Genomic DNA, 13,646 nt, shown 5'->3' with positions numbered 1-13,646 from the left:
TCTTATACGATTAATGTTATCGATGAATGAGATACATAAAAGCGTTTATGGAATAATCGATAGAGGAAATTGAATTGAAAATAATTCTGTTGGGAAATATTAACAATGAATGTAGCAGTTATCTAATCTTTATTTTTATTTGTGGTAGACCTCAGTTACAAGCAGCATGCTACGATATTTTGGTTATATCTCACCCACAGACACGGACAACCGTGATTAGATTAAGGATCCTGTGGTGTAAAAATTCAAAGTTCATTGATCGAAGAAATGCCTTTTTATTTTTGTATACATTTCTATATATTTTTTCTAGTTTTTCCACATACATACGTACAATAATAATACAATCTTTTTCCTTTTTTTAGATGTAATTCTCATCTATTTGTTACTCATTAGAAGATAACATTATACAAATATTTTTATTTCGATTACAATCCACACACACACACACCGTCTAAAATAAAAGATCGTCGATATTTTACTCCTTCTTAATCAGTAATGTAAGTGTTTATTTCTTTAGTCACTTATTTATTTACGATTAATTTGTTTGCAGTAGAAAGCCCTGCACTCCTTCTAGGAATTGAATAAATGCTGGTAATTTACAAATCACCACTTTCCCTGTATCTTACGTAAAGTACAAGTTACCCATTTGATATGCAACTGACATTTAGTCAACAGATACAATAAAATCAGTCTTACTAAATAACATAATAAATCTTAGCGTAGTTTGATCCCTAACTTTATTTGTTCTATAATGTATTACAACTAAACGAAAATTTAGAGAAGATTTATCATACAGTCTTCGTAGTGTATTATTCGTATTTTCTAATTCTTGCAAAAACACGAAACATGATTACTTTTTGTTCTAAAATAATTATAAAATATATTATAAAATACATTTTGATTTAATCAAACATAAACAGAAGTTTGAAGTCTAAATTGTTAGAGCTAGTACACGTGTACTCAACAGATATTCAAAATTGAGAAAATGAATTTTAATTGCACCATACCTAGTGCATGAAAAAATACATTGGATGGTTAACAAAAACTTACATTAAAAAGATGGAACGTAATTGCATCTTTCCGGTCCATCGTTACATGATTATCATACCATTCAACTTTTTCTCTTACAGTTTTTTTTCTATCTTTTATCAACTTCGAGATATGACTCGGCCCAATTGCGTAACGTACTCTGTATATCAAATTTACTCCATAATCATCAAGCCACGATGACAACATGCAAACTACTTCACAGAAACAATTAAGTTTTCGATGAAGACAGAATTAAACGTTTCGTCCATTTGTGGTTTCGTCTTTTGTTTTAAAACTGTGATCATTAGAAGAAACAATCGCGTTTATATGACGCTCGATGATGCACATCCCGCGTAGACAAATGATAATTCTGACGCGTTTTATCTGGGGCTCGCAACACATCCTGTGACTCACAATTCGTACCTACACGTATGTACCAGTCGTTACGACCCTGAAACTCTTCTTTCGTTTCTTTTTTATTCCCTTTTCTCTTTCTTTTCGCTTTTTTTGTCCGCCCTATAAACGAATTAACTCCCTTTTATGGTAGAAGGGTCGAACCCTCTTTTTCACGCGTTCTGCCCGCAGTTTGCCTGTACTGTTAGACTCGTTACGGGTCCCGTTTCTGTACAGGCCGTGCTCGTTTTCATAGTTTAATGGGATTATTTGTACGTTCGATCGTGGGACGCGTCGGCGGACGCGACGACGTTCCTGGTAAATGATATTCAATTATTTTCTGCTGGTTGGTCCTTTTTTTTGGATTTTATTTGGAAGTTACGAAGTTACGAAAAGTATGTTTTAACAATTTAAAAGAAATTATTTATCCTTTGGTGATTGTTTGAAATTCTCTTTTTCCCTTTTCTAACAGGAACGAGGGACTTACTTTTTCATATAATAAAATATATACAGGGTGGTTGGTAACTGGTGGTACAAGCGGAAAGGGGGTAATTCTACGCGAAAAAAGAAAATTTTTCGTTTGAGGCTTTGTTTTCGAGAAAATCGACTTTGAATTTTCGCTCGGTACGCGTGCAGTACGTTATAACGGATCTCACTGTAGATCGTTGTCTCGATAGAAAAATTAAAAAAAAAAATTTTATTCTATATTTTCGACTTCTTTTTTCGCGTAGAATTACCCCCTTTCCGCTTGTACCACCAGTTACCAACCACCCTGTATATATATATTTCTAGGTCGTTGTTAAGTACACCGTAACATATTTCATTGCATTGTAAAGGTATAAAGAAATTTTAGTTGCTTAAAGATAATGTGGAAAAGGTATCAGATATGAGAATTATTATCAAAGGATAATGCTTATGATAAAAGATAAAATTATACTGATAATCTTTGCACGCTATGATATTAGAGAAATTAACTACGAGTAATCGATTATAAGAAATTAGTTACAATTATTTATTTCGCTAATATATTAATATTTCTTAAATTAATTACGCTCTACTTAAATAGACATAAAAAAGAAATCTGTGTCACAATTTAAAGAATCACAATTAATTATTCCCTTTCTCTCTAATATATTAAAAGATACGGACTTTCTTTATGCAATATTAAGGTCTGGTTTAGTAGCTCAATGTTACAAAAGATTTACATAAAGTTTTGAGTTAAATAATTTGATAACAGTAATTGGATTTGCTGTCGCGCAAGTTAATTATAAATACGACGTAATTGACGTGAAGAATGTAACCATCACTCGGTGACCAACTTACTCTTAAATTGCAAAGTCTCTCCATTCACTGCTGAGAATTATACAATCTTCAGCTATGTTCCCGCGGATACAATGAATAATATCGTGTCAGTAAGTTCCTCGCTGTTCCTCGAAGCAAAAGTTTTCTCAGACTTCGTTAATACCAAGATTCCCTTAAAAAGATTTACAAGATCGTATTAACAGGCTGGAGTAATTAAAAGATTCGCGTTTCTAGACAGCTTAAGTGATGGGCTACTTAAGCAAGGAAACACTGATTTCTAGAGTGCCTGATTTGCTAAACGATGTACCTTAATCTAAATCTAAATATTCTGAGTTATAACTGTTAAAAAATTTCTATTTTTGTCAATTCTGAAGCCATTAAGTTTCTAATTTTTCAATTCTGGAGGCTTTAAATTTTCAATTTTCCAACGTTCAATTTTTCTTGCATATCTATTTCAATCTTATATAAATTACTATTTCTGTATCCACTTAGCAAGTAATTAAAAAAAAGTGAAACGTTGGCCCAGAAACGAATAAATATTTCTATACAATATCCTATCAATCTTAAATTAACACTTTCACATATAAAAATGCGGAACTTTCATAACAGTTTCCTATCATCACATTGAGAAACAGCGTATGGGCAAAAATGTTCTTTATTAAATAATTCATCTCCTGACCTTGCTTCGGGCTGACTGATTAATTAATTGATTACGCAAATAGACGAGTCACGTCTGACTCGTATCTGTTTCTAGCAAAATGACTTTATAGTAACTTCTAACGAATCATTTCCATACATCGGTATTTGGAACATTTAAATTATATTAAAACTGTATTTAGAAAAATTTATTGATCATTCAAAGATATCGACGTACAATAATACATTGAGATTCAAGATCTTTATTACATTGAAATGTAACCAGGCATAAAAGTTAAACTTACTGTTTTACAAAGGATATCGTGTACGTGAGTGATCGAATACGTGACCAGGATAAGTTCCATGTATGAATACCTTTGCGAGATATATACTGATTACTGTTGTACGTAAAACAAATACCGATTCAAGTTTAATTTAAGTATAATTTACAACTTGCTGAAACTCGCGTTACTTGCTGCGAAATAAGTTTCATTTGTTATATTATTAAACAAAAATCTTTAGAATCCTTCGCATTTAAAATATTCATACTCTTACAGCTTTAAATTGTCGGATTTCCAATTTTCGAAATTTCCGACTTCGAATTTTGGAGGGTTCAGATTCTCGTAATTCCAAAATGTCCAGTTTCCGAGTTTTGAAGCGTGCATATCTTTGAATTTTCAAAGTTTGTAATCTTCCCATTTTGAAGCCTTCTAATTTCCAATTTTTCAACTTTCAAGCTTTCGAATATCGGAATCTTCCCATTTTTAAGCCTTCCAATTTCCAATTTTTCAACTTTTAGTTACTTTCGAGTATCGGAATTTTCAAAATTACAAATTGTCTCATTTGCGAGCATTCAATTTTCGAATTTTCCAATTCCGAACCTACTACACGGTTTCGAATCTATTTTTCAGAAGATAACAGAGATATTGGGTAGATTACTTATCGGTGCATACTACAGAACGATAGCTTCCAGGATCTGGCAATGGAAAAGTTTGGAATGTAAGAGCTTGCTCAATGTATTGTTCACACATGCGTACGTACAAGCACTCATTCAGATGTACGATGAACGCTCGTCGCATTCTTTCAATCGGCCCTTACGATCGAAGCTTCGGTATGCACTACGTTTCTACAGGTGCATGATGTGCATGTCAGGTTCCGGTGATCAATTAAGATACTTAAACGGCCTGTTCTGTTTTACTGCATAAATAAATGTGCCGTAGAGAAGGCGTTGAATTGATTCTTCCGGTGGTATCTATGTTCGTGTATAATATACGTTCGCAAGCGTTCATTGCGCCCATCCTTGACGTGTTTCGAACGTGTATGGACATTCAATGAATACACGAATTACATGGAACTTGCCTTTGCTTTGGTGAAAATGGTTCTATAAAAATCTGAATAGCAGTAAGTCTAAAAAGAACCTCTTCGTTGTTTAAAAAATTGATTTATAAAATTGTTTCTGTGCAATTGTGATTATAATTGGTCGTTTGATGAATATAGAAACATACGGAAGTTATGTTGCGTGGAAAATGGTTCTATAAAAATTTTAATAGCAGTAGAATTGAAAAGAAGAAAAACGAAGCAAGTTAATAAAGTTTTAACTAAGCTGTCGTCTAGCAGAATCTTTACTATCTTGTACGCACACGCCCTTCAATTTTATAATTACAATAGAACAAGATGCTAGGATATTGTTTATCATATGTTCTGCATTGTGAACAAATTGAACAAGTTGTATCTATGAAATGTAATTTAATGGTGAGTTATAAATGTACAGAGAAGTCGGCAGTATCCGAGAAACTAGTATAAGTGAGAGGATAAATTCCATCAACCGACTATTTGTATTGTATTTCATATACTTGATACACGAATAGCCAGCCTACGCGCCAAAGAGTCTGCACATGTTAAAAACGGCAGGTTATTTTCTACTTGATACACATAAAAAGAGTAATCGATGAAAAATACGGGACTGTTTTCCGCCCGAATTCTTGTGTTTGGCAGCCAAAGTTGAAGGATGATGGCTATTTCGGTTTCACTTCAGCCTCAGGGCTTTGTAAATTTAACTACGTTTCATTTTCAATGATTCTTCTTCCTACTATGAAGGAAAGTTTTATAGAATTTTTAGTATTTAGTACATATCTTTTTTAGCAAACAATCTACAAATAATATTAACCTAATTGCGCAGAAGGGCTCCGGAAACTCTTCTTTATCGTATATTCATATTAAATATTATTCAATTACTCATAAATTGTACTCTTCCTCGAACAGAAGCCTGGAACTAGTGAATGTGCTTACGTAGAAATTATTCTCAATTTAATTCCCGGTAATAATTCCTGATGCACTCATGATACCGTTGCATCGTGTGAACGGAAACGTAGAAAAACCTGACCCGTTTTCTTTCAGTCGTAACATACCTGCTTCTGAAATATTTGGACTCTTTTCCTCCCCCCAAAAAAGGTTGCCTGCCATCCATGTGTCTGACTTTTTCAACCTTATACGAATTAACAGTCGACTGCCTTCTCATGCTTTTCATTGACCAAACAGGACAGTTTCCCTTTTTTCGTAACTAAAATCAGTCAAATAAACATATGAATTCTTATACCATAACTCCTTTGACTTGAGTCTAGACTAGACTATAGATTTTTGTATGTTAGATAGCATCATTTCTATGCGTAGGAAATTTAAAAGCGCAAAATAGCACAAAATGCGCATACGTAACATCAAAAAATATATTTATACATATATATATATATATATATATACATATATATATATATATATATATATATATATATATATAAAATATCCGAAGCATGATATTTTCTATAATATTTGGTAGGATAAAACAATTATCTACCAAGATGAATTTTCTTTAATTATGTTCTCAAGAATATGAATTTGCTTAAAAATTACAATCTAATTATAGCAGCTACAATCTCTGATTTACATAGCAAATGCAGTTCCCAATAGAAACTGGACTAAAGCTAAGGGATTCTTGATGTACACTCCCTTTACTAGAGGATCTTTATCTTCTTAGGTTTCCGTCAACTGGTTTGACCAGACCTTCGAACGTGTAAACTTTATGCTCGGTTTTGTGACCTCACTTGATCGCCGAGCCTACTACATATACGGAGCTTTACACCGTTAGTCGATCTACGCGTTAATTCGTGCGTGTATACACCGGCTCGTCTGGTTTTTATTCGACTTGTACCATTAGAGTGGCCTCTGTAAGCACTGTTGGCTTGTTCCACGATGCAGTACATGTACGTTGTACGAGAGACTTGTCTGGCTCTGGATGATCATCGCGCTTACCTCTAACTGGATCTTATGAAACGTTCCCATTGGCGTAGGTGTGTAGAATTGCTGCATCTTCCTATAGTTAGGTAGGATCTGCGTTCAATATATACATATAATGGATCTACTTTGTAATATCTTGTATGTGGTATTATTTTAAGTACGAAATAATTTACTGAATTGTAAGCATAGAGTAATTTTTAATACGGAATAACTTACAAACTAATTCTTAGTGTAGAATTATTCTTAAAATTCGGAATAATTTACAGTGTATTTTCAGTACAGAATTATCATTGATACATTTACAAAATAATTTTATACTAATTGTAAGGAGTTTATATTGTTATAATACATAACAATTTACAGAATAATTCGTAATGTAACAATAATTCTGAAATATTTGATATTTTTAAAAAGATCGTTTTAAGGAACTCCAGAGTTTTTTTTATTATTTGTGGAATACTTTTAACGACGTTTTTAAGTATGGTTTCCATTGTAGGGGGTTTGAAACATGAGGTTAATGAGCAAAACACGAAATCATGAAATGTTATACATTCATAGAAATGTAGAATCTTCCAATCGCAAAGTTTTAATCGATAACTAAGATAAGAAGATAACCCTGAAGCTTTAATATCATAAATTAGATTGTCAAAGATACTTTACTACATATAAACATATATACAAACGTATTCGATAATACATAATATCCAACGGTATATAAGCAAAGTATATAAGTATAAATAAAAGTGGAAATACAAGCTGGGGTTGAAGAACAAAAGAAATCAAATACTATTGTGAAAAGACAGAGAGAGTAAGAGAAAGATATACTGATACTTGATTATTCAGTTATCGATGTGATACAACACCATATACAGTAGAGAAGAAATAAATAAGATAAATATAGAAAGTGACGTGTTTCAGCTATGGTAATCACTATAGCGCACAATCGATTGTATTATTGGAATCTGTATATATTTAGAAATTTCACTTGAAAAAGTATCTTCCCTGAGAAAGCATTTATGTTGTAACATTTTTAGTACGAGATAGTAAAGCATCTCAGAACTGACATACCATTGTTAAATGAATTCCATAGCTTCCATTGAGTTGGTTAGCTGGAGTGACATTAATGGAACACTCGGAAAATCATGAGTGGAATACATGAAACTATATTGATAATGTTGACGATATAGCAGTATATAAAATTGAAACGAAAAACCACACGAATCAATAACGATTATTTCACCCTCTTTTTCAAACAATAGAGATGTTTTAAAAATAGAAGAATACACGATATGATTCGGTCGAAAATGACCCAAATAACGTAAAAAATATAATTAATATAGATGTTCTATCCAATGAAAATCAAATGATTAAATATTTCGAATATTTTAGTCAGCTAAAAATTTCTCGAAAAGAATTCTACTGTTTAAATTTAATCTTCCAGGCAAATTATAAACGCGTTAATAAAAACGGCTACGATTAACGATCAATGTACAGCTGCTGGCAAGGTAGAATAAAAAACCGTTCGTTGCCATTCAGCAAAATCTTTGTGAATCACTTCTGTCACGTTGGGCTCACGTTTTCTCAGTGACTGCCGAGTTTGTGATTCATGTGTAAGCACATGTAAACCGTGGATCGAATGATTCGCGACCGGAAGTGACAAAGTGTTAATCGAGCGAGAAGATTGCCTTCAGGAAACATAGATTTATATATATATACTTTTATTTAATTATATATATATATATAATTATTCCTTACAATTTATCGATGTTGATATTATATAAATTGTTATACTTATAAAATTATCACGTTTATGTGTAGTCCATCCGAACGACTAGAAGGGTCAAATTATTGAATCAGCTGTGTAAAGATAAGTCTAGATATTTACAGACTTTCGTATTGCTTTAATATGTTCATCATTCGTGTACATAATTATGTACATAAGTAAGCAATTACGTCAAAGATTAGAGTAAATAAAGTGAGTTTGTTTTTGGTACATATTATCGATTCGTCATCTCTTAGTTTTTCGAATTAAAGCGTACGCAAATTTTTGTTAGATTTGCAGATCTGCTTAGAGTCATATATTACAGTCTTTTAGAGGTTCTATATTTAGAATAGAAATGATACAAATATATTAATTACTAACAAGAGAGAGAGAGAGAGAGAGAGAGAGAGCTTTAATAATTGCTTGTTCTCATCTTGGCTCCATGGAAGGCGACTGTAATTAATATTGGAGAACCATATACAAACGATAGACCCGGACGTCGAGATAAAGAATTATTTCAATGTGTACTGTATAAAGTACAGTAACATTGACTTGCTATAAAAGATTTCTTCATATAGTTCTGACTGGGATTTTAGATTTTTACATGCCTATCTTTCAGTCAATCCTTTTTTACTGTCACGAATATTTCAAGAGACTGTCGCATCGTAATCAGTTTTGTGCTATCGGAAATAGTAGATGAATCCGGTGACTCAGATATGATAATAAGTATGGTCACTATCGTAAGTGAGATAAAAGTTTGTTTTCGTTAGTCTCACGATGATTGAATTTATCAAAATTGATGTTAGCGCTTAAGTGATAAAATTCGATTAGTTAACTTTTTTTTTTTACAACATACAATGCGATAAAATATGCTATACAATTAATCTATTAAATTTCTCGCTAATTGCCTCAATGTAACATTTTAATCAATTTACATTTTTCCATAATTATAAAAGTAATTGCAGCATTCACGCAACGAAATACAACGCAATTGGCACAAACGAAATTTATTTCTAAAATATTAAATTACAAAGTTAGGTTTAACAATTGTTGAAATACATTTCGAAGAAATATAAGGAAAATTTTCTCCCGTAATTACTTCCTACATCCGGTGTCTTGTTTCTTTACTCGCGTAATTCCTTTTATGCTACGTAAAATTCGATCGATGTGTGTGGAATGCAAATAGTCAAGAAGATAAAAGACCTTGTCCTTCAGGAGCGATTCGAGGCTATTTGATTTCAATAAAGAGCCTGCCACGATGTACGTAATTCGACTCATGCGTTCTTTATAGTTTCCTACAACCTGTTCCTTTGACCCATCCAAAGCAGAAATATAAAATATGAGCTGACCTTTTTGTTAAAATTATTATTAAATAAAATAATTTCGTCTGAGTTTTATGTTACCTCTATAGTATATCCTTAGTGTATAATTCTTTGCCTCTGAATTTACCTCTATGTGGTTGAGTATTACTATCCTGTAAATGTCGACAAATAATAGATGACAGGCATTTCATACTCTACTGTATAATTTTTATTTTTCCGAGTGCACGCTATTGCTGTAAGCATGGTTGGCGTTAAACTTTCTATTCGACAAATCGAAGACGACAATACGGAAGTTGTAATCAGTCTTCAAGCGGCCGTACGCAATTTTTTCCAAGCTCCGTGTGACTCAACGTGCAATACGAACAATGGGCTTGTCATCCATTCAACAGCATCCGTGTCGTACTCAATAATTGTACTACTTGACAATTTTTAGAAAGTTTCTAGAAAAACGTAAATAAGCGTTTCTCTTTCGGAAATCTTTAAATACAAGTTTCGGGCGATGTACATACATATTGATATTTCTTGTAGTATTTTCAGTATTCGATGGAGAATTATGAAAGAAATTTCTTCTATCATTAGTAAATTACGGATGTTTATACATTTTTAGAAAGTTTAGAAGATTTTTCAAAAAATGCAGATAATACACACATCTAAAACATTTTAAATATAATATCTGTATACGTAGAAAAGATATGAATCTGCAATGAGCATCAATACTGTTATTATTTACACTGCATTAACAACTGCAAGTGAATTATAGACTCGTGTAAAATATATTTTTCGAGATCCATGTTATGTAAAACATAGATGATGACAAAGACGTTAAGTGCCTCATAATATAGCAACCAGGTTCTAGGTGAAGTGGCGCGTATAGCCCTGCATGAATCTCTATCACTCACAAATATAAGTTCCGTTATCGATTGATCTTTGGATCCTCCTAATAAGAGAAAGCGGAAGAAAATTCTTATTCGACGAACAGATCCCTTTACGGAGTCATTTCCATAGTTGATAAATATGCAATTTGTCGCAAATCGTGACTGGTACGTGGAATTAAAATGGATAAATTGAGATATGTAACTCACGGTACAGAGTCTAAAGTCACGAAGAATTTCTCTGAATATTTACGTGACAAACGAGTCTTAAAACCATTTTTTATCTCTTGTCATTTTCAATACTTTTTCACTTCTTCACAGAATGAATAATGTTCGCAATCGATTAGTTTAACACCAGACAGCTGTAACGTTATTGCTCTCGGTATTTCTGGCAAAAATTTCATTACATTCACTATTTTTGTTTCCTTCTGTTTCATATGATTTGACAAAGTAGTATTTAATAGAATTTGTTAGTAATAATATGTTTGTCAAAAAAATATTTTATTAAAAGTACGTTTGTATTTCCAGACTCAAAAACATGTTGACTATCTGGAATGCATGAAAATCGTCTGAAGGAAGGAAGGAATATAATACTCAAAAACATTGAGGGATATTGAAGCAATGTGATATACGCGCGAATCTGTAGACATAACTGCTTATTATATCAAAAATCATAAGTCAGGATGGCTCTATCCATCTATTTGTTAGCTGCTATTACAGTTTTGCGAACGGTGTACGGTTTGGAAGGGCCAAACATATGTACCAGGCAAGAAACGTAAGTGGATTAAATTTATTAATGATTTATATATTTATGAAAGTGCAATGGTTAACAATATTACATAAAATGATAAACGATTATTTACTTAACTTATTTTCTCAAATCGTTATCAGAAGATGATCGTCTTTATTCGAGAAGATATTTAGCAAAACAATGGATTTCTAATAAAAATTCAAGAAAGCAAGTTCACATATATTTAAAAAATTTTCGAATTCCAAAGAAGGCCATATTTATAAAAGAATAATCACTATATACTTTGTTTTCCTTCATAATTTATTAAAACAATAATTATTATTATCGTTCATGATCTTTTAGTAAAAGTAAATTCTTACACATCTTTTTAAGTTTTCCAACTAAATTAAAATTAAAAATTTTTTTTCTAAATTAAAATTTAATTTATTGAGAAGTCTATTAAATAAAGTTTTTCAAGAGCAAAATTATAATAGATTTAGAAGATCAGTTTTATTTTAATTGTCAACCTTCCGATGCTACCTATTCTGTTTTCACGACTCAGTGCTTGTTTTTAACACTTGGTTGATGTTAGGTATACGATAACAGTGAGGATATCGGAGCAGAAACCTTATACTGTACGAGAGAACACTTGGTGCTTAAGTTTTCCGCCAAGATGCTCCAAATATAGGGTGGTATTCAAGACGATATTCAAGGAACAGGTGAATAGAATAGTATTAAATATGTAAAAGGTACTAATTAATTAAGAGAAAAGTTTTCGAAAAATTAACGTTTTAACGTTGTTCTATTAGGAAATAACAAAACAGAGACCAGTAGAAGAGTGTTGCAAAGGCTACACAAAGACCAATGATGACAATCGTTGCATTCCAATCTGTTCCAAGGACTGTGTTCATGGCACTTGCATTGCACCAGACGTCTGCAAGTGTGAGTCAGGATATGGGGGTCCGTTATGCGATTATAGTAAGCATTAGATTTTGTTATTTATCTAATATATTCCTTAAAATCATCGAAATACTCAAATCAGACATCTTCAGAAAATACTTTCACCTTATCTTTTATTCTTGGTGCAGTATTCAGGTTTTATTGCTTAGAAATTAGTTACAGAACTGTTTGTGAAAGAATAAAAATTCTCATTTTATTAATTAATTAATTATTTTTTCATTAATCTATTTTTGTTACTTTAAATACTGAGTACGATTCAAGATACTTTCTTAAAATCAATCAATCAAATCAAAATCAAAAAGATTTAAGTAATTATTTCTTTTACTTGCTCATAGTAAATATAAGTATATTTGTAACTTAACAGAGTGTCCATCTGGAAAATGGGGCAAGTCTTGCGAAATGGATTGTATGTGCCAGAACGGAGCCACTTGTGACCCATTCGACGGCAAATGCTTGTGTAACAGAGGCTGGACCGGTAAATACTGTAGCCAAGAATGTCCTCCTGATCGATATGGTCAAGATTGTGGTGAAGAGTGCCGTTGCAGAAACGGTGGAAGCTGTCACCACATTTCTGGCGAGTGCCATTGTGCTCCTGGTTACACAGGACCCCTGTTAGTTGATCTATCTATTTTATTATTGAAATTGTATAAAATATTAAAACACAATTTTTAAATCGCTTTAATAATTCTTTTTTAGTTGCGACGATTTGTGTCCGCCGGGAAAACACGGCGATGAATGCAAATCAGAATGCAAGTGTCAGAATGGTGGTTCTTGTAATCCTACAACCGGCGAATGCTATTGTACACCTGGATGGACTGTAAATATTAATTGATATTTTGCGAGATTTTATTGTAATCGTGTCCATGCATGATCTAAATTGGATTTCATTTTGAAATAGGGTTCAGTCTGTGCGAACCGGTGTCCGGAAGGTTTCTGGGGTAAAAACTGTTCTCAAGAGTGTGATTGTTATAATGGTGCTGGATGCCATCATATCACTGGGGAATGTGAATGTAAACCCGGTTATTATGATGAAAAGGTGACCACTCTTTCAGAAATACTTAATTATTCTTATTAATTATTGATATTTTAGTATATATGTTACTTAATGTGTTAAATACAAGTAACAAATAATTTTGAAGATAAAAATCTTTTACAGTGTTTAAAAATTTGCACCGGAGGAACGTTCGGTTTAAATTGTACAAGCAACTGTAGCTGCGAAAATGGTGCAATTTGTTCACCGATTGATGGATCTTGTACTTGCAGTCCCGGTTGGATGGGCGAAAAATGCAATAAGCGTGTTTGTCAGAATGAATTCTGGGGACCCAACTGTACAAAAGTATGTAATAATA

General features: G+C 32.4%; 1 protein-coding gene across 8 annotated transcripts in view; it reads left to right on the top strand.

The window, feature by feature from the left end:
• The window catches only part of drpr (multiple EGF like domains draper), a 28,936-nt gene that overhangs the window by 9,584 nt on the left and 5,706 nt on the right, over window positions 1-13,646 (top strand). For 3 of the 8 annotated variants that reach the window (XM_069121431.1, XM_069121430.1, XM_069121423.1), the window contains exons 2-8: window positions 11,136-11,382; window positions 11,930-12,056; window positions 12,147-12,315; window positions 12,662-12,908; window positions 12,994-13,114; window positions 13,196-13,333; window positions 13,454-13,633. In XM_069121431.1, coding sequence (XP_068977532.1) covers window positions 11,291-11,382; window positions 11,930-12,056; window positions 12,147-12,315; window positions 12,662-12,908; window positions 12,994-13,114; window positions 13,196-13,333; window positions 13,454-13,633 — 1,074 coding nt within the window. In that variant the 5' untranslated portion in view covers window positions 11,136-11,290. Of the gene's footprint in view, window positions 1-6,495; window positions 6,738-10,603; window positions 10,776-10,852; window positions 10,990-11,042; window positions 11,061-11,135; window positions 11,383-11,929; window positions 12,057-12,146; window positions 12,316-12,661; window positions 12,909-12,993; window positions 13,115-13,195; window positions 13,334-13,453; window positions 13,634-13,646 lie in introns of those variants that run through there. The other 5 variants (XM_069121426.1, XM_069121428.1, XM_069121425.1 and 2 more) reach the window with 5 other exon arrangements.

This window comes from Bombus flavifrons, chromosome 10 (genome assembly GCF_040668555.2).
Source record: "Bombus flavifrons isolate JBK064 chromosome 10, iyBomFlav1_principal, whole genome shotgun sequence".
Classification (NCBI taxonomy): Eukaryota; Metazoa; Arthropoda; class Insecta; order Hymenoptera; family Apidae; genus Bombus; species Bombus flavifrons.
The sequence above is the reverse complement of the archived record's forward strand: the minus strand, read 5'-3'. Positions and strand labels throughout refer to the sequence as shown.